General features: G+C 42.8%; 1 protein-coding gene across 1 annotated transcript in view; it reads right to left on the reverse strand.

Moving 5' to 3' along the window:
- ST8SIA1 (ST8 alpha-N-acetyl-neuraminide alpha-2,8-sialyltransferase 1) overlaps window positions 1–21,758 on the reverse strand; it is a 166,176-nt gene extending 144,418 nt beyond the window's left edge. Inside the window, exons 1-3 of the mRNA XM_025208544.1 lie at window positions 21,724–21,758; window positions 21,054–21,094; window positions 15,282–15,426 (exon numbers count right to left, since the gene is read on the reverse strand). Coding sequence (XP_025064329.1) covers window positions 15,282–15,426; window positions 21,054–21,094; window positions 21,724–21,753 — 216 coding nt within the window. The 5' untranslated portion in view covers window positions 21,754–21,758. The remainder of the gene's footprint in view (window positions 1–15,281; window positions 15,427–21,053; window positions 21,095–21,723) is intronic.
- Window positions 21,759–22,017: the final 259 nt, after the last annotated feature.

The raw sequence follows: 22,017 nt of genomic DNA on the forward strand, positions 1-22,017 counted from the left end.
CTCTTTCCTGACTATGCAGGGGGTCGTACTTGATGATCTATTGAGGTCCCTTCCGACCCTAACATCTATGAATCTATGAAAGGCTTATCACAAGCAGCCAGCATGGATTTATGAAAAACAAATTGTGTCAAACAAGCCTGACCTCCTTTGATAAAGTAACTACTTGGGTGGATGAAAGGAATGCCATGGATATAGTATTTGGACTTCAGCAAGGCTTTTGACAAGGTTCTGCATAACCTTCTTATAAACAAATTGGAGAAATATGGGCTGGACAAAACTACTACAAAGGTGGATAGATAACTGGCTCAATAGCCAGAAGCAAAGTGTAATTATTAATGGATCTATGTCAGAATGGCAAGAGGTCTTGAGTGAAGTCCCATAGGGGTCTGTCCTGGTCTGGTGCTGTTCTATGTGTTTTTTAACAATTTGGAGGCTGGCATAAAAAGTTTCTTGAGTAAGCTTGCAGACATGAAACTGAGAAGGACTGCATTGGAGGATGCGAGTTCAATTCAGGAGGATCTTAACAGACTGGAAAGCTGGGCTAAAGATAGTATGATGAAGTTCAATGAGGAAACATGCAAGGTACTACATCTGAAGAGGAATAACCAACACACAAATATAAAACATGGCAAACCTGGCTGGATAGCAGCTCTATAGAAAAGGACTTAGGAGTCTTGATAGATCACAGACTCAATACGATTCTGCAGTGTGATGCAGTCACACAAAAGACAGATGCAGTTTGAGGATGCATCAATAGAAGCATTAGATACAAGACATGGCATTGGTTAGGCTTCTCTGCTTTGTATTGATTAGGCCTCATCTTGAGCACTGTGTGCAGTTCTGGGCTCTGCATTTTAAAAAAGACATGGAGAAGTTAGAGAGGATCCAGAGGAAGGCAACTAGATGATCAAAGGCTTGGAAAGCAAGTCATATGAAGAGAAGCTGAAGGAGCTAGGCATGTTCAGCTTGCAGAAAAGTCACTTAAGAGGGGACATGATAGAAAGCTTCAAATTTGTGAAAGACTACCAATCCTTCTTTTTTGCGTGTCCTTGCCATAAACTACACCTTTTTCCAGGATCATACATAAATGATGGTTCTTTCCATTGTTGCAGCAACATCTTCTTCATACAGGTCTTGCTGAGTCAGCTAATGAGCAGCTCTGTACTTTCCCGCACTCACATATATTCATGTCATTAGAGTAGCCCCATTTTATCGTGTTTGTTTTTGATCTTCCAGTTTTCATGCACAGGCAATTCAGGCATCGCTATGTTGGCCAGTCTAGATCAGCCCCTCTGAGAAGGTTCTCCTGGGGTTCCAGGTCCATTTCAGAGCACCTGATTGCACATAATCTTTCCTTCCATGGCCTCAGTCACACCCTGTCAGCCACCGAGTCCAACAGTAAAATGCTGGTCATAAAGCTCTTTCATGCTTTAAGCCATTTACTTATTTCTTTGTGACCACAGAGTGGATGCCTGGGGTCTTCCATTGGCCATGATCTTTCTTTTTGGCTTGCTACCTTTCTTCTGATATCAGGTGGTGAAATGCCAGCCAGTAAGTACAGGCTACCCTTTGGTGTTGGCTTTAGACATCCTGTTATTTCATGCCAGCTGTCAATTAGAACTGGGTAAAGTTTTTTAGCATGAACTGATTGTTCCCATGTTGAACTAGCATACCCTGCAGTGGAGTAACACAAGGCAATAGCAGTGATTCATGTAGCTGGCTTCACTCCCCAGTTTGAGGCAACCAACCAACTTTCAAAGTATGTTGTTGCAGGCACTGACTTTCCCTTTTGTCTTCTCTACATGTGCTTTGAAGGTAAGTGTACAGTCCAACGTAAACCCCAAGTACATAGGGTTCAGGTGATTAGTCTGTGGGATTCCATCCCAGGTGATGTTTAATTTCTGCTTGGCTTCTCTGTGACGTAGTTGCAAAGCTATGATCTGCATCTTGGTTTGGTTGGCATCGGTTGCTGCAGAGAGGAGGACACAGCCCTATAGCATGAAGTTGCAGCAAAGTAAATTTAAATTGGATATCCAGAAAAACTTCTTCACTGTTAGAATAATAACACAGTGGAATAGACTGCCTAGGGAAGTTGTGGACTATCCATCACTGGATGTGTTCAAGAGGAGGTTGGACAGCCACTGTCCAGGGATGATCTATGCCTATGTTCTACTATGGGTATTTCCTATACTTCTGGACTTTCCTGGTTGCCCCCACCCCTGCCCTTCTACATGTCTCAGGGTGTTTTTAAACCTTCCTCAGAGGCATTTGGTATTGGTTACATCCAAGCTGGGGACTTTGATTGGGGTGTGCCAATGCTCCTTCTGGGATCAAAGTCATAGGGGCTTTAGCTAGAGGGTCTCACCCCTGATACTCAGGGTCAAACTGATCAGGAGGGAATTTTACCTCATGGTCAGATTGGTATGGATTATGGGGGTTTCTGTCTTCCTCTGTAATGGCGGGTATGGCCCTCTACCCGGGGAGGTTCCCCTGCTTTAGCCGTAACAGGTTAGCATGGTAGGTCTGTGTTGTGTTAGGATTGAGAGTATGTACATAGAGTTTAGATTATGGTTTGTATGGGATGGCCTTGATAGGGATAATCCTGTCTCAGGCAGGCAGTTGGACTGGATGACCTCTGGAGGTCCCTTCCATCCCTACATCTCAAAGAAACATGAAGATCTGCATCCCAGTTAGTTATTTCATCCCAGTTGGTTATTTGGTTTCTACAGTACTTCAAATTCTACTCCAGAAGGGCAAAATAGTACAACTTTGGATAACTGAAAAGTTGTGATCCTAAAAATAAAAGGCCAAGAGCAGAAGACAAAGGCTGGTCATACAGGAGAAGACAAAGGCTTGTCTTTGGGGTTGTGTGTGAATTTCCTGTCATTTGTAAAAAGGGCAAAACCTAAACTGCATGGAGAGAAAGGGGTCTGACAAAATGACTGCTGTGTCAAACCTAGACACAAGGCAGTGCTGGAGATACTGACTAAGGTCTTTGCCAGAATTAACGTAAAATTGTGGCTGGGATCTGTGGTGAGAGGGTTTTTTTCCCATTTTCCTCCTTCCTCTTCCTTCACTCCCAAGCACAAAGTTTAAAAAATACTTACTTGACTGACTAAGACAAAAGTTAAACATCTGCTATTGCCAAAAAGTAAATTACTCTGTGGTTTTTATTTATTTATTTATTTATTTATTTATCTCCTTTCAATGGGCTTCCCAATTAAATAACAATTTACAAGTTGAAAGATTTCTGTTTGAATTGCCAAGCCAAATTTTACCCTTTGGGCACACACGGAACAAATTCTGCTCTTTCTGTCATTTTAAATCAACATTTCTTCCCAGGCTTCTAACATATCTGGTCTTATGTAAGTCTACCTTTGATATTGTGGAGTCCTTGGGGCAGGGATGGTAATTCCCTGCATCTTGCAGAATGTCAGCACTTGACAAATGCATAGTAATAAAAACTACTTAAGCTGGCAACTCAGAACAAGTCAACATACAATCCCAATTGCTTTTCCCCGACAGGATCTTCAGGGCTGACAGAAGGGAAACCTTGCTGCTGTAAGAAAAATGAGAAGATAGGTCTTAAGGCTATAAAAGCAACAAATCTATTGCATGAGAAGGTGCTGTTTTACATTTTTTTTTATATCTACGTGAATTTAAATGTTATCTGCCTAAAATAACCAATAACACCAGAGAAGCTCAACCTTTTTAGGTGGTGGGTTGGTCCACGGCTGGATCCAGCCTTTTAGCTGGCCACATGATTCATTCATAGGGAGAGGGAGCAAGATCTGGCCTCAACACAATTCATGGCATGGGGTTTGGGAATTTGGCAGTGTGGGACAGTGGCAATATTAACTGCCACCACTCCCCTGCCATAAATTTCCTGACTCTTGGGGAGTCCCATGGGCTGGATACCATGGGTCTGTGGCCTGCTTTGGCTCTGTGGCCTGCATTTGGCCTGCAGAACAGAGGTTCAGCACCCCTGAATTAAACCAATCCCTTTTAATCTCAGTCCTCCAAATCTTGTGCTGAGCCTCACCGGTTAGCCATATCAGCTACATCATTGTCAGATTAAGTCCATCCTCAGTATTCTCTTACACCTAGTTAGCTTTCTGGTGAAAAATTTTGCCTTTTACATGAAACCAATGAAAACAATAATTACTTCCAGAGCAAACATAGCAATGCAATGCAGTGCAAGCAGAGAGTAAGAATGAGGGAAAGGGGTTATAGGATGACAAACAATAATTAAACACACATGATAATTAAACCGAATTAGTGAAAAAATCCAGTTTGCACATAGCTAATCCATGTAACAGCTGGTTCACAACCTTTTTAGATTCAAGGTACCCCTAGACAGACCTGAGGCACCCCTTAGAAAATGCTAGCTCATAGTTTTCACTCATTTTTTTTACTACAGAAAAATAGTAGAGTAATTCTTCTTTTGCAAAGAACCCTGAAATACCACAATAGGTCAGAATGCTTATAACATTACAAATTCTTCTTGAAGTCTCTGGGTTTATCTTGTGACTCACGTTCATACTAGGCCTGTGCGAAGCAGCATGTATTCATTTCGTATTCAGGTTCGGCCAATTCGGAGGGAGAGTTATTCGATTCGGTGATTTGAAACACTGTCCTGATTCGATTCGGCCGATTCAGAGATTCGGCACCGATTCAGAGATTCAGTCATAGATTATAATGGGGAATCACTAAAATACCTATAACTTTGTCATTTGTTTGCAGATTTGGATGAAAACAGAAAGGATGGTAGCCCCTTCTGAGGTCACAAAGCCTGCCAAGTTTCAAGGAGATAGGTGCAGCGGTTTATGTGAAAGTGCACCTCGAACTGTTGAAAGCAAAACTCATATTGCTTGTGTGTGTTAAGGTAGAGCAGGATCAATGCAACAGGGATGGTAGCCCCTCATGCGGGCATGAGGCCTGCCAGATTTCAGGCAGAGTGGTGCAGGGGTTTCTGTGAAAGTGCACCTCAAGGTTCTGAAAGCAAATTAAAAAAGCAAATAGGTGCAGAGTGAGGAGGGTGGCATTCACTTCATCTACAGATGGAGCTTGGGGAACCCCAGCAGCGGGAGGTTCACCTTCAGGAACACCAGCTGCTCTACAAAACCAGAATCCAAGGAGGTGGGGTAGGGTGTCACAACATCACCAGTGATGCTGAACACCCTCTTGCTCAGAACACTGGTTGGTGGAAAGGACAGGTGTTCCCAGGCAACCGTGGCCAGATCCTGCCACACCTGGCTGCGGGTTGTCCAATAGACCAAGAAGTCGCAGTGCAGTGGCTCCACACACTCAGTGAAATAGGTAGCCACCAAGGCCTCCATGCTACCTGCCAGATGGTGGTGCCCGGTGTCTCTGGACCCCAACATTGAAGCCATGTCCTTGGCCCACATTGGCAGCAGCTGTGGTGGAGGAGATTGGCTGGTGCTGGGAGTGTTAGCACAGGAAAGTGGATCCCCCTCTTCTACATCCCCCCGTTTCTACCTTTCTGCCTCCCTGCCTCTGTTTACCAGCACCTCTGTCCAGTGATCAAGGTTTTTGCTGTTGCAGACACTCGCCTTCACCCTCAGGTCATACCAGCACATGGACCGTACTGGACCGCAATGGATCCAACCATTTTTTGATGCACTCCTTCAGCTGCTTCACCAGTACCTGCACCTTTGGTGAAAGCAGCTTGCCCCAGCCAGGAACATCAATCTCCTGGAACTTCTCTATTTCATTCTCAAGCTCCTTCATTATGAGGATCGCCTAGCTAAGGAGGGCATTGCTAGCACTGAGGCTCTCAGTGGCCTCGAGGAATGGCTTGAGGACCACTAAGATCTGGGAGATGGTATCCCACGCTGCTTTGTTAAGAGGGCCACTGATTCCAATCTCCCCAATCAAGGCCATCTCATGGATGGCCTTCTGTTGCTTGCCCACCCTTTCCAGCATCAGGTATGTGGAGTTCCACCGAGTCTCCACATCCTGCATGATCGTGTGCTATGGGATGCTCAGCTCTGCCTGTTTGTCCTGCAGCATCTTGTCCCTCTTGGTGCTCCAGTGGACGTAGCCCACCACCTTCTTGCATTTCAAAATGAGCTGACTGGCAGTATCAGTGCTCTCACTAGGAGGCCCGTCCCTCTCCAAAGCGTCCCTGACTACGAGGTGGAACTTGTGTGCCACACAGAGAATGCCAACAAAATTGGCATCACGGACCACCTTGACCATATTGGCCCCATTGTCAGTGACCATTAACCCACAGGTGAGCTCACCCTGCCCAATGAATCACCCCTGCATTTGTCACGTGGGACCCATCCATCATCTCCGCTTGAAGGAGAGCCCACCGACGCCCTGACTGATTGCACCAGTGCCCTGTGAGGGAGAAGTAGGCACAATCTCCACCCAGACTGCTCCAGATGTCCAAGGTGAAGTGCAAGTATTCCCTGCATGCCTCATACAGGGAGGGCATGACCGTCCTGCTAAAGGTGATGCATGCAGGCACTCAATATAGTGGGGCCACAAATGCCATGAGCCACCTGAACCCTGGACACTCAACAAAGGAGAAGGGCTGGCCATCCAGAGCAAGCATCTCCCCAGTGGTCTGGGTGACCTCGCTCGCCTTTGGAACGCTCTCCGCTTTGTCTCTGCTCTTCCCCCACTTGTACAGGGTGGCCTGCCTCTGCTTCTTGGGGATGGGGGCTTTGGAGCGAGAGGAGGATTATTTTGGGGTACACTCACTGGTGCCAGACTAAGGAGGAACAACGGCAAAGGGGTGCTGCCTCCTGAGATGCACCAGCATCACTGGGGTGTTAAAGTGTTTCACATCCTTGACCCAGTTGATTTGCCTTCCACAATGTAGCAGGTAGCATATGTGGGATCATCTGCCACCTCAAAATGATCCCACACTACACTACCCACCCACTTCTGGGTTGAGGGCAGGGATCCTGCCTGATCCCCCTCCTCACCAGGCAGAGGCACAACAACAGGAGAAGTTGAGCCACCTGCCCGCACAACCTCCTCCAAAGTGCCTTCCAGAGAAGAAGACCCGCTTCTATGGGAACTCTGAGGGGTGTGGAGCACTAACTCACATTCCCCCTCCTTCCCAAGAATTTCCTTCACTATGACCCTCAGCTCTTCTTCTTCCAGATCCAGCTCCTCCTCTGCCACTGGAAGGCTCATGCTGGTAACTGAAACGGGTGGAGAATGTCATGCTGCTGCTGGTTAGTGGTGATGGTACAGGTGCAGGCACTGCTACCACCTCCTTGCTCCCACTGTGAGCAGAAGAGGGTGCCAGGAAAGAGGGTGCATCTATGTTTGGGGTGGGGAGAACTTGCAGCTCTCCCTCTGTCCCCTCATCCTCCCCTGCCAGAAGACCTAGCATGCCTTTGCAGCACACTTCATAATGTTTGGTGTGCTGCAAAATGTGCATAATATATGCTTTCCTGCACAGTAATGACACACTGTCAGGAAAAATACAGATTTATTTTTGTGGAGGGAAAGAATCCAGACAGACTAACAAGAACAAAGAAGAGGATTTTGGAGGAAGAACAAGTTGATAGGAATGGATAGGGATAACAATAGGGACTAGGCAAGGGTAAGTAGGAAAGAAGAGAAACTAGCTACCAAGAGACTACATAGGAAGCCTAGAGCCTTTCAGATGCTGCTGGTCCAAGAGAGACACAGCTCACAAAAGGCACAGATCATTTCAGACACAGCTTGATATGTTGTTTCTACATCCCTCCCCCAGAGCACTGTGATTGGAAGGGAACTCAGAGAAAAATCACAGTCACTGGCCAAATACAGATGTCAATATCAGAGAAGTCTTCCCCCCCTCCCCCTAGCCTTCTCCATATATGGAAGATCATCCCATCCCCCTCCCTCTTCTCAGTTTCTGTTTCCTGCAAGCCTTCCGAACCTCTGAATCTCTCCAATTCAGTTCAGAGGCTTTCGAATCAATTCAGACCTTTTAATGGGTCTCCCGATTCAATTCCGATTCAGAGATTCAGCCGCTGAATCAGGCTGAATCTCCTCTGAATCAAATAGGCTTCACACAGCCCTAGTTCATACCCCTAACACTGCTAGCATTGTGTGGCACCCCATAGCACCCCTAAAGGGATTTCAGGGCACCCTGATTGAAAATCAGTGGTCAAAGCACTTGAAAAAAGTGGGCCAGTGAGTAGGTAATAAAAATGTCCCTCACACCAGCTTGTCTGCTGCAGAAGTAAATCTCTTTGATTTGCATTTTTCAACCCTAGTGACTGCCAACATTTATAGAGCTCAAGACTTATAATAAAGAAAATGGGGGTGGGGGGAAGCAGGGTGGGAGGGAGTGATGATCCCTCCATTTCTAGTTAACCTAAACCAGGAGGCCAGCAGTTGGGGGTATGTATATTTGAAGCATCTAGAAGGAATACAATCTGAGGCCTAGTTTTCACTACAAAGGTTTGCCAGTAGGGCTATGAAGCCCCTCTGTAGTAGCAGAACTCTCCCCTCTGCCAAAGGAGTTACAGCACCTCTGCAGAGCAGCACCTAGCAGCCAGATGAAGACACACTACCATGTCAGCCAGCTATGATGGTCCATTCAGCAACTGGTGTCTTTCCAGAGTGTACTTTGCACTTTCGCAGTGTAGTTGATGTGGGCAAGCCTGCATAGATAGCAGAAGTACACAGGTATGCATACATTCTGGTGGCTTGTAGCAACAGAAACAGGTGAGCATAGATATTGCCTGAAAAAAATATTCTTATTTCCCCCTGCTCTAGATTATCCCTGACAGTAGCAGACCTCTGAGGGTCAAAAATATGAAGTTTCCAGTCTGTGGTAAAACTGTTTGACAGTTCGACCTTATTCTATGAAGCAGAGACAAGACACAAATTGGTCTCAGACTTACAAGTACCGTCTACATTTCCCAATAATGCCAAGTCTATCACAATCAGATTGAGAAGGCAGTGTCCCTACACTCCAATATAACATTCTCTAATACAGTAAGGCTGACATTACTTCTTTTAAAAAAAAAATTCTGCTTTCTAGGCTGCAAAAGGCAGGGCAACCAGGTGATCTTATAAACCGCATACTTTTCACGTACCCCAGGGTTATGCCGTATGGTTGATTGCACATGTTGCCACAACCTTATTGTTTTTCTTTATTTGAGAAACCCTGGTTCAGTAACTTGAGCTTGTGTATGTATATGGCTGTATGTAGTCAAAATGCATTGAAAGAGCACTTGGTTTCATAACTCACATTTCCTTTTTTGAGTGTAGAGGATTATGGAGAGCAGTCAAACAAACTACCACACTTGTGAGTCTTCTAAGATTTTCCAGGCTTACATTCACAAGTAGCTGAAATACGTGACTATCTATCTATTTGACTCTAATGTCTCACCATGTTGATTTTATTGTTAAATGAGGAGACCACATTGAACAGACCTCATGTATGCTTGCAGCCACTTCAGAAAAGACTGCGAAATGTTACCATCATTACTGACACCTCATTCTCTCTATTGATTGTATCATCTCATCTCTTTGACTTTATCCAAGCTTTATTTTAAGAGACAAAATAGATCACTGACAAGACAGTTTGTCCCATAAAATTTTAATTAAAGTCTGCAAGGCTCTAACTCAGTATATACTGCTGCCTAACACTGTGTGACTCTGAGCATACTGCCATCAGAAGGAAGGGGCAACACACCGGCATTTTAGTACATTATTTTCTAATGTGGTATAGCCTGTGGGGCTTCCTATGGGTCTGTACATTCAGCAACAGTAGCATGGTGGCAGTGTTAATTATACTACCAAATTTCCAGACCTATGGGGAGTGACATGGGCTGAACAGCATGGTCCTATGCACCAGATCATGCCAGTGGGCAGTTGGGTTGGCATGAGGGACCAAGCCATAGCTAGATCCAGCACACAAGGTCAGACCAGCACACAGAGGGTATCATCCCTGTGCAAGATGCCTGTGGCCCTAAGGGACCTGGGACTCTTCAGCCTGAAAAAGAGAAGGCTGAGAATGGACTTGGTAGCAGTTTACCGCTACATCAGGGGCTTGCTGAACAACTGAGCGACCTTGGGCAGAACCAGAAGTTATGGCCACAAACTCCTGGAAGACCATTTCAGGCTCAACATTAGGAAAAACTTCACAGTTAGGGTGTCCAGACTGGAATAAGCTCCCTCCAGAGGTAGTGCAATTGCCTACCCTGGAAATAGCCAGTGATTTGACTAGTGGTGACTGCCTCTGCCTCCAAAACCTCCCGCCGCCACGGCGGAGCCATGCTTGGAGCTGTGCGGCTGGTGGCAGCAGCACAACACAGGGTAGTGGGGGGCATGGCTGCTTGCTACTGGGCCACCACCATGCTGCCAAAACCTCCCACCGCCGCCGCAAACTGAAGCCCTACCCCCCACCCCGCGTAAAGTTGAATTCGTGCAAGTTAAATGCGCATATGACGCGACTGTACTGTATGTATTTATTGTAACAGACCCTGAAACAGAGTATTCCAACTCCTGCAAGTGCTGAAGCTGCCAAAGTTCACCAGGCAATCCTCTGGTGTTTTCTCCTCAAGACTGACCAACTTCAACAGACGCAAGCTGAACTCCCAGTGCCCCACACAAAATACCTGCTGATCCATTCCTGGTGATTATTTTGTTTCTTTCGGACTGTTTGAGTGCCTCGCTGTACACTTGGGAAGGTTTTTGCACTGACCACCTCCATAACTCATGAAGGAAAATGAAACTTTGCATGTACTAACTACTCACATGAACCACAGCACATACTACCACCACACCAGGCAGGTGTTACTGGCATACATCCAATTTGAGTAATAGATCTCTGTTGTAGCAGCACCTATGCAGTTCTACCTGTGAAAGAGCCTCTCCTTAGGAATTCTAAGAATCACGAGCTCTCTTGACCAAGAAAGAGAAAGAACAAAATCTTGACAAACACCAGCAGCAGGTCAGAAGCTGCTCCATGAGTCCCTCAAGAAGGGCTATGATGCTGAGGATGAAGACTATGAGAAAGTCATGTTCCATCATTATGTTTGGCAAAATAAGCAGAGAAGACCCTGGTCTACTTTAAGAGTTGTTTGGATAAAAATAGTCCCAGATGCAATGTCCTTCTCAAATGGAATTTCAGTGACCCCGATTCAACCACACTAAACTACATCAGTCATATCCTTGAAATGTGTTAAACAGACCTCATATGCTCCCTGTGTAAGCAGATACAAAGGAACATCACATAGCTCTATAAAGGAGTTGTGTCCCTGCTACTTCTCACAAATACCTGCTCTATTCACACACCAACTGCTGCAGCTTCCTGAGCCTGACAAAGGGTTTTTGAACCCGAAAGCTTGCTTAATAACTATTCTCCAACCATTTGGGTTGGTCTAATAAAAGATATCAAATTCACCCAAGGAACCTTGTCTGCCTATATCCTTAGACCAACACGGCTACAACCTAAACCCCTGCTCTATTCAGTTATTTTCCCAAGCCATTTCAAGTCTCCCAATGCTGCTAGGAAATAAAATCTTTGCAATTTAGTGGGACTCCCAAAAGGTCAAACTTACCAAACACCAACAAGCTATTCCAAAGACCTCTTTTCCCACCACCCTACTGTCCTGTCAGAGAATGTGTTTGCATTGGAGGATGGAAGCAACATGCATTGGAGGATGGTGGCTAGGAAACATGAACATGAATGTGTATGTTCAATGGAAGAAAGCTATAGAGTTACTGACAGTAGTACACTTGGACATAAGTTGATTCCCATATGTGATCACTTCTCCACATAAACACATCACATGAACCACATGAAGATATACAATAGAATAAAGTAATAAAATAAAACTGTGATCACAATGGATGAAAAATTCACTATTTGTGCGCATTGTTCCTCCTCAAACTCTCACCAAAACAGATCTCAATTATACAGTCAATGAATGCACAGGAGGGGAGTTCAGTCCTAGGAGCACAGTATTCTAAGTTACCCCATAACTATGACATCAGGTACCATTACAAGGAATCTCTCCATCTCACCTCAGCCCCTGGGTGTCCCACTCTGATGGGCTAGTCTTTGCTATATTCACACATTTGTTTTTGAAACTTTGATTTGAGGAATTTTCTTGCAGCAGACCTTACACACTCATGCCAAGGCACTCTATCCCCTGGCAATATATAGGTCAATAGAAGTTTCTACTCCAAAAGAAATTTCTAAGATTTGGGCTGCTCAAAATTACTTTCCAAACAGCATGAAACTTCTCAGGAAGTAACTGCATAATCAACACTTAGTGGTCACAGATATAAATCTCAATTAAAAAAAAAACAACAGTTATTTCCCCTTTTCTTATAGCTATACCATTAACGGTATATTTTTCAATCGTTCAAAGTTCCCTTGTCTTAGGACCTACTTATACTGTCTCTGTGCCATACCTGGGACAGTCAATGCAAACCCCCTCCCTCCAGCTCACTCACTGTTACCAAATCTTAGAAATGAGGTACCACATCTGCCTTTGCGTAGTTGAGTAATAGTTCAGTAGCATGCCCAAAAAAGGGAGACTAAAGAGCATCACTAGGTTACATGCTCAGCGCACATTTCCAGGTAGGACACAGAGGCAGTATAGAAACGTCTATAAAAAAATTCTAGCCACACACCCAGCAATCACTCCCAGAATTTTGCCAAACGCAGGGTTTAGGCTCGAAGCGTGCAAGGGGTTAACTGCTGGGGAGGCTGGGAATTCTCCCAATACTCCTGCTGGAACTAAAGATCCTGGAGATAACTTCTGCTTCTCTGCTCATGGTCAAACAGATCACCACACTTGGGAACAGGAAGGAATTTTACCCGATGGTCAGATCATCATGGACTGAGGGTGTTTTGCCTTCCTTGCAGAAGAAAGCATGGTCCTTGATTTTCTCAAGTGTATTTTAACAAACTACTTCCTGTCCTTACAGCAGAATGACATTAACAGTGCCCTTGTCCCACTGCTTTACTTGCAGCAGTTTCAGGTGGTCTTAATGTTTTTGGTTACTGTACCTGGTAGCTGTGAGAGAAGGTTGTCTGGGCAGTTTTAAGAATAGGTTAGACATGCACTTGCATGAAATGGTTTAGGGAGATGATCCTGCCTTGAGCAAGGGGTTACACTAGATGACCTCCTGAAGTCCCTTCTAGACTTTTTTGTGATACTATTTGCAGCAATGCTCTTTCACATTTAAGTTTGGTGTATACCATACTGCAAATCTCAATGTTTTTGCTAATAACATTTTCAACACCATCTCTCTAAAGAGGAAATGGATGCTGTGCACTGGCTGAGATAAATGTCTAGCAACATAGATCATTTGGGAAAGTGCTTTGAGTCATGGTTTAAGCTATATGTGCACGTTTTAAAAACCTGAAATAACTGGGTTGATTTTACGGAATGCTCCTGTGGTTTGTGTATGCATCTGTGCAGGTTTTATCTTAGGAACCAGTTGATGAAATAACAAAATTTAGACCACCAAACTCTACCATGCTTCAGTTGAGACGCAGATTCCAAGTCAAAAGAAGCACAGAAATTTCAGAATCCTTAGTGTTGATCTTCCAAACAAAAAGCACTGCTCAGCTTTAAGTATAACAGAGCTCACGTTCCACTATAACTAATTCAGCTTGAAGGAGTTGGCCACAATACTTCTATTTTTTGTTTTTAAATTCTCTCAATAGTTTTAATATCTCCCCATAACCTGGAGGCTAAACTATTCAAGTTCCTCTAGAACCCCAGATCAGTTAACTGCCCCCATCTCTCAGGAAGCAGAATTCTACATCTGCCAACATATCCTACAATTTCTGTCCAGGGAAGGGGTGGTTAGGGAGACAAGTAACTTTAAACTGTAGGACATTTCTATTTTCACTTAAACATGGTTTGGTAATAGGGATGGGGCTAGTCCAAAGTGCTTGGAACACTTAAAGTATTGTGGGCTGGTGCAACTGTTGTGGTAACTCATCTAATTCTTCTGTTACACAGGAAAGGCAATCATTAACACAGATTACTTTAGACCATTACTTTAGTTCTTATTCAGTTTGCATGCTCTCTCTATGGTAGTGTTTGTGCATGGACCAGCTTTTGACTGAGGACAACCACTATATGATTATCCTATTTCAGCTTTGTGAACAAGCCACAAAAGAAGTTTGGATTTTGCATTAGGCAATGCTCAGCCACAATTACAGTAGCCCCTGAGTGTTTATCACAAGAAGCACCTAACAAACTGGCTCATCCAGTAGGAGTTGGATTCTGATCTCAGTTACACAAATGGAAACAAATAGAATTTCCCCAGTGTTAAATAACAGAAGATTCAGGCCTAAAAGTTGGGCATTTGAAGCTTCTGGTCTTATGCCACCAATTTGATTGTATTCCTTTATGAGGGTCTCCAAGAGTACAAATTCATCTGAAAAATATAAAAGTACTGAAATGTTTCATTTTGAAATATACCAAAATGTTTATTTTAAGAGATAATGCCCCTCCCTGCCACTGCATTTGACCCAGAATTTTAATTTATCTTTTTCAATTGGAAATTTGGAAAATGTGCATTGGGCAAACTGAAATTTTTGGAGGGAGTGAGGGAGTAGATATCATAGGGTAGTAGAATTCTAAACACTCTGGGTCAATCTTAGCCCTAATTTTCCTTCTCCCCACCCCAAAAACCCCCCACAGCTGTAGTCAATATTTATATGTTAAGTGATTTGGGATTGGACAGACAAATCATATGATGCATATAGGGAGATGCCAGGGGCGTACCTCAGTAAGTGAGGAAACCACAACTCTGCTTACAGAGATGCATCCTAGGGATTCCAGGGGGCTCATGTCTCTAAGCAGAGAAAGCTGAGTAGGCACTCGTAGGGATTGGGGCACCTGATCCTGTGCAGAAATTCCCAGGGTGCACAGGATCAAGCTCCTCAAGCTCCAGAAGAATGCGTCACCCATTGTCCCACAGCATCAACAGGCACGACAATAGGTAATCTTTACTTATTTCAAACTGTAGATTAGTTGAATCCCACTCTGAACAAAAAGAACAAAAACTAGAGAAACGGAGCTAAGTAGCCACAGAAGAAATATTTATAGCTACTCTTCTGGCTATGTATGGAATTAATGTTGTTTTAAATTTATGGTACATCTAAATTTTAAAAAATTACAAGAGAATGTTCAGCAATGAGAAGTGAAGATGCAGTTTATTTCTTATAATCAGTCTTCTAGCCAGACTGATTTAGCTTTTACAGTGTTATCTTCTAGAGGAGAATAAAGGGATGAAGTGAAAAGAATAAGAATGTTACTAACCTGTGGGAAAAGGGAGTAAGTTGCATTGTCAATAGTGAAGGAGTATAAGAATTCCCCATCAAACCAGAGGTTCTTTCCCATGGGGGAATTGTGTTTTGTCATAGCAAAGAGATGACCAGGATCACAACAGTCTTCCAGCAGTTTCCTAATAAAAGCAACAAAAAGAGAGGAAGAATGTGTTAATTAGGACTCAGTGATTGGCTCCTCATTGAGAGACTTTTCATTTTCACTTGAAGTTCTAGCCAACTGATATTCCATACATCTTGTAATGTGGCTAAGTCAGGCCTGGTTACCATTAACTGTACTAACAACCAGCCAGAAAAAAGGAGATTTCTATGTTGCTGATACAACAGATAATGCACCCTAACAAAATATTCAGAACACAAGGTATTTAGAAATTCATATGCAAACCCAATTATTTCATGGTCATTCCTGCACTTCCAGATGAACAATTTTGATTTGCTTCAGGAAATCCTTAGATAATTTTTCCACAAGCTTTTCCTGGGTAAAATTTGATATTTATCGAAAAATATTTTTGTTTTTCAACTAGGTACAATGAATAAATAAAAAAACCCATCAGAGCTCTCTAAGAATCACAGACATCAAAATCAAATATATGAATTTTAAAACTAGGTTGTAAAGTACACAATGTTGTATTGTTTGTTACTAGAGATGAGCCTATAGAAACCCCCCAAAACTGTAGTTCCAACCATCAGTTCAGGTCCGAGACTAGACTGATCAGTTCGGGTCTGTTTCTTCTTCTTAGGAGGAAAATTGTTTGCTCCTCTACCTTGATTAAATTCTGTCTTGCAAAACTTCATTAAGTTGAAATTGTGCATGGCATTCTTCTCTTCTCTTCCCAAACTGTTGTCTCATTAAATACAGTTAAACAAAGATATTGTATTCCAGTCAAGAAGTGTCTAGATTTTTGTGAGGGAAAAATTGTTCCTATGAAATATTTAATCAGTCCTACATATGCTCTAAAGAATAATCCTATTCATGGAATTAGCTGAATGGCAGGAGTATTCATGTGAGTAAAGTTTCAGAACTAGTGCCACTGTCTTCAGTGCTCTAAGCAAGGATCACAGAACTGGGCCAGGTAGAAGTATGTGGGAGTAGTACCTGGGGAAGCAGAGTCAATAAGCAGAGAACCACTCTTCCAGTTCTTGCAGTGGAGCCAATAAGCAGAGAACCACTCTTCCAGTTCTATATATTGATTGAACTAAGTTTGACTGAACCTATGACTGGGGTTTGTGTGGGTGGGTATCGCTTTGGAAATATGAGTTCTGGACCTCAACAAGCTGAACAATTAATACTTGGAACTCTGGGAATTGGCAAAATTCTAGATAATCAATTGGGTTTTGATCATTTGATTTTAAATATACAACAAAAGTTGTGTTCTTATTTGTCCCCAAAAGCATTAGACTTCAAACCTTGACTGCTGCCACTAGCACCTGATAGAAAGGTTAGAGGTGGAAGGCACTATATGAACGTCAGCTGCTAGAGATATATGGCATATCAATTGTGAACAACTGATTTTCTGTCCAAAATGGGCTTTTATTCAAAACCTAAAATAATTCCCTAAAATGCTGACTTCATAAATTTCTAGGTTTGCAAAAAAGTTTATACCAAATCAAATTTTATCAAAAACCTGTTTTCAAAATTCTTCATTTACAAAAAAACTGCTGATTTTTAGTGAATGAAAAAAATGGTATAACTTTTAACAACTTTTTTAAAAAACATTTCAATTAAAATTAAAATGGGACCCTTTTGAACCCTTGTGAAAACGGATACTACAAAAGGTTTCATAATTAAAAATATTCTACTGAGTTCTAATAAGTAATTATTTCCTATTTCTACCTGGGATGCTTATTTCATAGTTTCATAGATATTAGGGGCTGGAAAGGACCTTACAGATCATCCGGTCCATCCCCCCTGCACTTGGGCAGGAAAGACTGCTAGGATCAGATGACCCCAGCAAGATGGGTGTAAAGACTTTTTTTGAAGATTGCCAGGGTGGATGACTATACCACCTGTACCAAACCCTCAGCACTTGACTTGTAAAGATGTTTTTCCTTATGTCAAACCTGAAGCTATCTTCAATCAGTTTGTGCCCATTATTTCTCGTCCTCCCCTGGGGGCCTTGGTGAATAGATGCCCCCCCTCCCCCCCCAGCCCTGATGTATGCCCCTGATATATTTATTTATTGATATTCATTCTGTTGTGCCTAAGGCACTAACATGAAGGCACCATAAAGCAGCCCATTGAAGAAAATGAAAGTACACAGGAAGAATGCTAAGTAATAGAGAATGAAGCATAGAAAGTAACTAGAGAAGGTGGATTGAATGCTGGAACAAGAGCAAGGGGCTATTCAATGAAAATGAAATGTAGAAAATTAAAAGAGGTAAAAGGAAATAAGTTGCATGTGGTGCATAAATAATATATGGAACTCATGGCCACACAATAATATTAAGACCAGGAGCAAGATTCCAAATAACAAAGGGAAATTTATAAGTATTTTAGCTCAGAACTAGATCCTCCCGCTCCAGGGCATAAGGAAACCTCTAGCTTATGAAAGTTAGGAAGAAATTTTCTTTGAGGCAGCTTATCCTATAACCCCCTACTCTAGGGTTTGCTTACACTGTCCTCAGAGACACAACACTAATATGATCTAGAATGGCAATTTCTATTCCTAGACATACTACTGGTTATGGTGAAAAATTTCTGATTTCCTTGTACTAAAGGAGGGATTTCATGTCATACCCATCCTGAAGCCCAAAATAAAACTTCCATCACAGATCTGCAGTGACTGGAAAGATTGAGATTCAAGAGTGGTTAAGAGACATCCAAAATCCCTCTCTGAAGCACTTTTTGCCACATAGTGAAGGGTACAGACAGACATTTGTCTGAAGTGCTAAAAATTTCTAAAAAGTTTGCAGTGCCACAAAAACCTGACAGGACAAGCATGTACAGTCATTCAATGCCTGGTGCTGAAAGCTGAAGAGCATGGCAAGAGTATATACTTCCAGCACCCCCACAGCCTCTGCCCACTCCCCCCTTACTGTCAGATGCTGCTCAAACTCTGTTCCCTGCCAGGTCACACAGCCATTGCCAGGCCATGCAGCAGCAGTGGCACTGCTGACTGTCTGGGCAGGGGATGGAGTTTCCCTGTACTCCATGCCCAGGAGGGAATCCAGTCCAAACTAGAGGCAAGCTTGACCTGACAGTACAGGGAAAAGGTGTTGGGGGGACGGGGGAGGGTTGGGGGGACAAAAGCTGTAGAGGGCAAGCAGAAAGGGAAGGTGAGGAAAAAGAGGCAAAAGGCTACTGTGGGTCTGACTGTGGCCGCAACCCAGGCTCAGGGACAGAGTCAGAGCTGCAGCAGGTGCCTCCCCACTATGCTCTGTAAGCAAATCTAAGATTAGTAAACTCATTTTTAAAATTAACTTCCGAGGGTGAGTGTTTTCCAAACAAAACAATATAGCACTGAACTTTCACTCCAACTGGGTTCACAGGTTGTAAGGACAAAAGGGATCATTGTGATGATCTACTCTGACCGCCTGTGTAACATAAGCTATACGACTTCCCCGAATTAATCCTTGTGTGAGAATCTCTTTCAGCAAAATGGCCAACCTTATTATAAAATTTTACAGCGATAAAGACTCCAACATAGACTTTGACTGGTTGTTCCAATGGTTAATTACCTTCACCGTTAAAAAAATATTATTTCACTATAAAACAAATTCTATGTACTTTAACATGCTTCTTTTCTGAACTTTATTCATTTTTTCTAGTTTCCTTATTGAGTTTAATTTCCTTTCCCTTTGCTGTGTAAAATTGCAAACACTATTTCTCTAGGAAGTATACCATATATGTATCTCATGTATAGGTAATGACTTCTCCATTCTTGCTTGGTATCCTCCTCGTTATACATCCAAGGACCTTATTAGCCCTTTAATAACAGCATCAAATGGGGAGCTCATGTTCAACTTAATATCCCAAGTTTTTAACAGAATCACTGGGTCCCAGTACAGAATCCTTCATCCTCTATACCCTGTATTTGTTTGCATTTACTAAAAATTCTACCATTTCTCTTTAGTAATGGATCATCATTAAAATTCCCTTTGTTCCTAATGCACTTAAAATCCCTCCTAATAGTCGTTAACTCTGCTATTTATTTTTCCTTACATTTGTTAAAATGGGAGTGTTTACATCCTGTGCTAACACTAGAACCAGGAGAATAATTTGCAACAAATAAATTTCCTTAATGCATGTAATCCTATTTTTCTGCTTATGTAATGTCCACATGTAGATTTCAGTTTCCCCTAATTTGCTGGAAATATATTTGAAAACCTTAGATTTATACACAGTTATAGCAATGTATCCCAGCTGAGGATCTTCCCCCCATCCTCATATGTATTTGGTACAAATATTCAAAATTCAAACCACAGTTTGTTATGTGACCAATCACAACTGATCCACATGGTATCAGTTCTCTTTTAATCTTTTCTAATCTTGAGGAAAGCCTGAAGGTTTTCAGACCTCTCATTGAGAGGTAGCAGCTTAGATAAAGACAAAATTAATAGAATTAGGATTCTGGGCTATGCAGACCAGAGGTATTTTCCCATTAAATGTCAAAATAGTGTAAATGTTATAGTCCAGGCACAAAGTTACAATTTAGTTTTCTTTCTACTTACATGTAGTCCTATAGAATGTGGTCTGGTTTTAGGCTGGCTCATTTAATTGTCTTTGTTCTAGTACCCTACTATGGGCTTTTGGTTGCGAAGTACCCCCACTCCCAAGTAGTATCAAGATGATACAAAATATAAAGCACTTACAGTACAAATAGTCAAGCATATTGCTGTTCTGAAAGCACTGCAGGCAAAACATTCTCTGTTAAAAATTTAGGAACACTCTGAACTATTTTTTGGAAAAAAAATGCAGGCTGAGCTAAAACTAAGACACTTGCAAAAGTAACAAATATATGGACATGTCACATGAAATTAAGAAAGTACAGCTTTGCAAAAATTAATTTCTGAAAATTTGGTTAAACTGTAATTCTCAGAGCTTAAGGAAAAAGTCTAACTGGAATGCATTAGAATTCATGAAGCAGAATATAGAAATGACCCAACATATTTCACAGCCAAGCTTGCTAGAATGGGACATTTTATGAAACATAAAGCCACTGCTAGCTTTTCCCCAAATGTTATTATTATTATTAATAAAAATAATAATAATAATGTTAAATGTCAGTCCTCAGTACCTACTAAAGCAATTCATGATGAACAGATTTCAAAGCATTTGATAGCAGTATGTCACATTTCTCTCTCTGTTAGAGATCAGAAGGATTTAAAATTGCAGACGGAATCAGTCACGGTACTGAATCCTAGTTATACCCATTTAACCAAACTCAGTAATGTAACCAGGGGTGGGTAAGCAACACACCAAATTTAGAAGAAGTACCAGAACAGCAGCCCTGTGCTAAGTACAGACAGTCAAAAAGCCCGAGGATGAATCAATTCAGTCTTTGCAGGTTGGTCTAAGCTGCAGAGATTGAACCAAGAAGCAAATGAACATTCCCTTTTGATTCACGAAATGCAACCACATGCCTGCAGTGGCTCAAGCCAGAAGCTGAGGGGTGCTAGAGCACACCTCCCAGCCTGCCAGCCACTGCCAAAGGGAAGGGACTGAAGCTCCAAGGCTTCCCCACCTCAGGCAGGAATTTACCATGGAGAAGAGTGTGAAAGATAGGGTTAGATTCTCCCTACTTACACTGTACCTCTGCTGTCTACATTGGCTGGAAGTGGTGATCCCTATAGGAAAGAAGAAATGGATACCAGGCTGTCAGTGGGCTTTGCATGTGGGGCACAGTCCCTTCCAAGCTTTCTCCCCCATAATCCTGCCCCCCCTCGCTCCCTCCCTACCTCCAGCAAGGAAAAGTCTGGCAGCAGATACTGGCATTTCCCCTAGGTGGTCCCCAGCTGGGATTTCCACCCCCACCTCTTTGTCACCCATCCATCACTGCTCCAGAGGGGCAGGGTCAACCCTGTTCTCTGGAGCAGACAGCCCAGCCCAGCCCAGGGCTGCAAAGCATGATTTAACTTGAACCAGGAAGGGGTCTGGGACAGAAGTTTCATAAACTGGTTTGACCTAAACCAGTGAAGTCTGATTACTACATTCAACCAGGTTTATCTTAAACCAGTTTCAGCCATTTTGAAACTGGTTTATATGCAGTGAACTTCTGTTCTGTTACAGGTTTTAACCAGTTTCTGATCACTTAACCAATTTAGGTGTAACTTCTGTCCCTAGCCCTAGTAATCCATGCAGTATTAGCAGCCTGCACCTGGGGAGCCTACACAGTGCCAGCAGCAGCACCTGGGATCAGATAAGACTTTCCAGTGCTAAACACACTTGTCCCTCTACTGCACAATACAACTCTTACCCTCTCCCCCTGGTCTTCAGTGCTCAGCATTCTGCAGCTCTGGCTAATAGGTCCAGGGCACTAAAACTCCTAATTACAATTGTATCCTCAGCTGTAAGCACACCTGCCTCAGAGAAAGATGGAAAGGCCAGAAGTGCCTGCTCAAGGGAGGGAATTCCTCTGCTCAAGCTAAGGAATAAAGCTAGGTGAAACTTCAGTCAAATCTATTTTTGGTGAAAACAATGCAGATTTGAGAACTCTTAAAATGGTCCACTAACTTGTTTTTATTTCACTCAGCTGTTAGCAAAAAAGTCA

The sequence above is a fragment of the Alligator sinensis genome, unplaced genomic scaffold (assembly GCF_000455745.1).
Source record: "Alligator sinensis unplaced genomic scaffold, ASM45574v1 scaffold517_1, whole genome shotgun sequence".
In the NCBI taxonomy this organism is placed as follows: domain Eukaryota; kingdom Metazoa; phylum Chordata; order Crocodylia; family Alligatoridae; genus Alligator; species Alligator sinensis.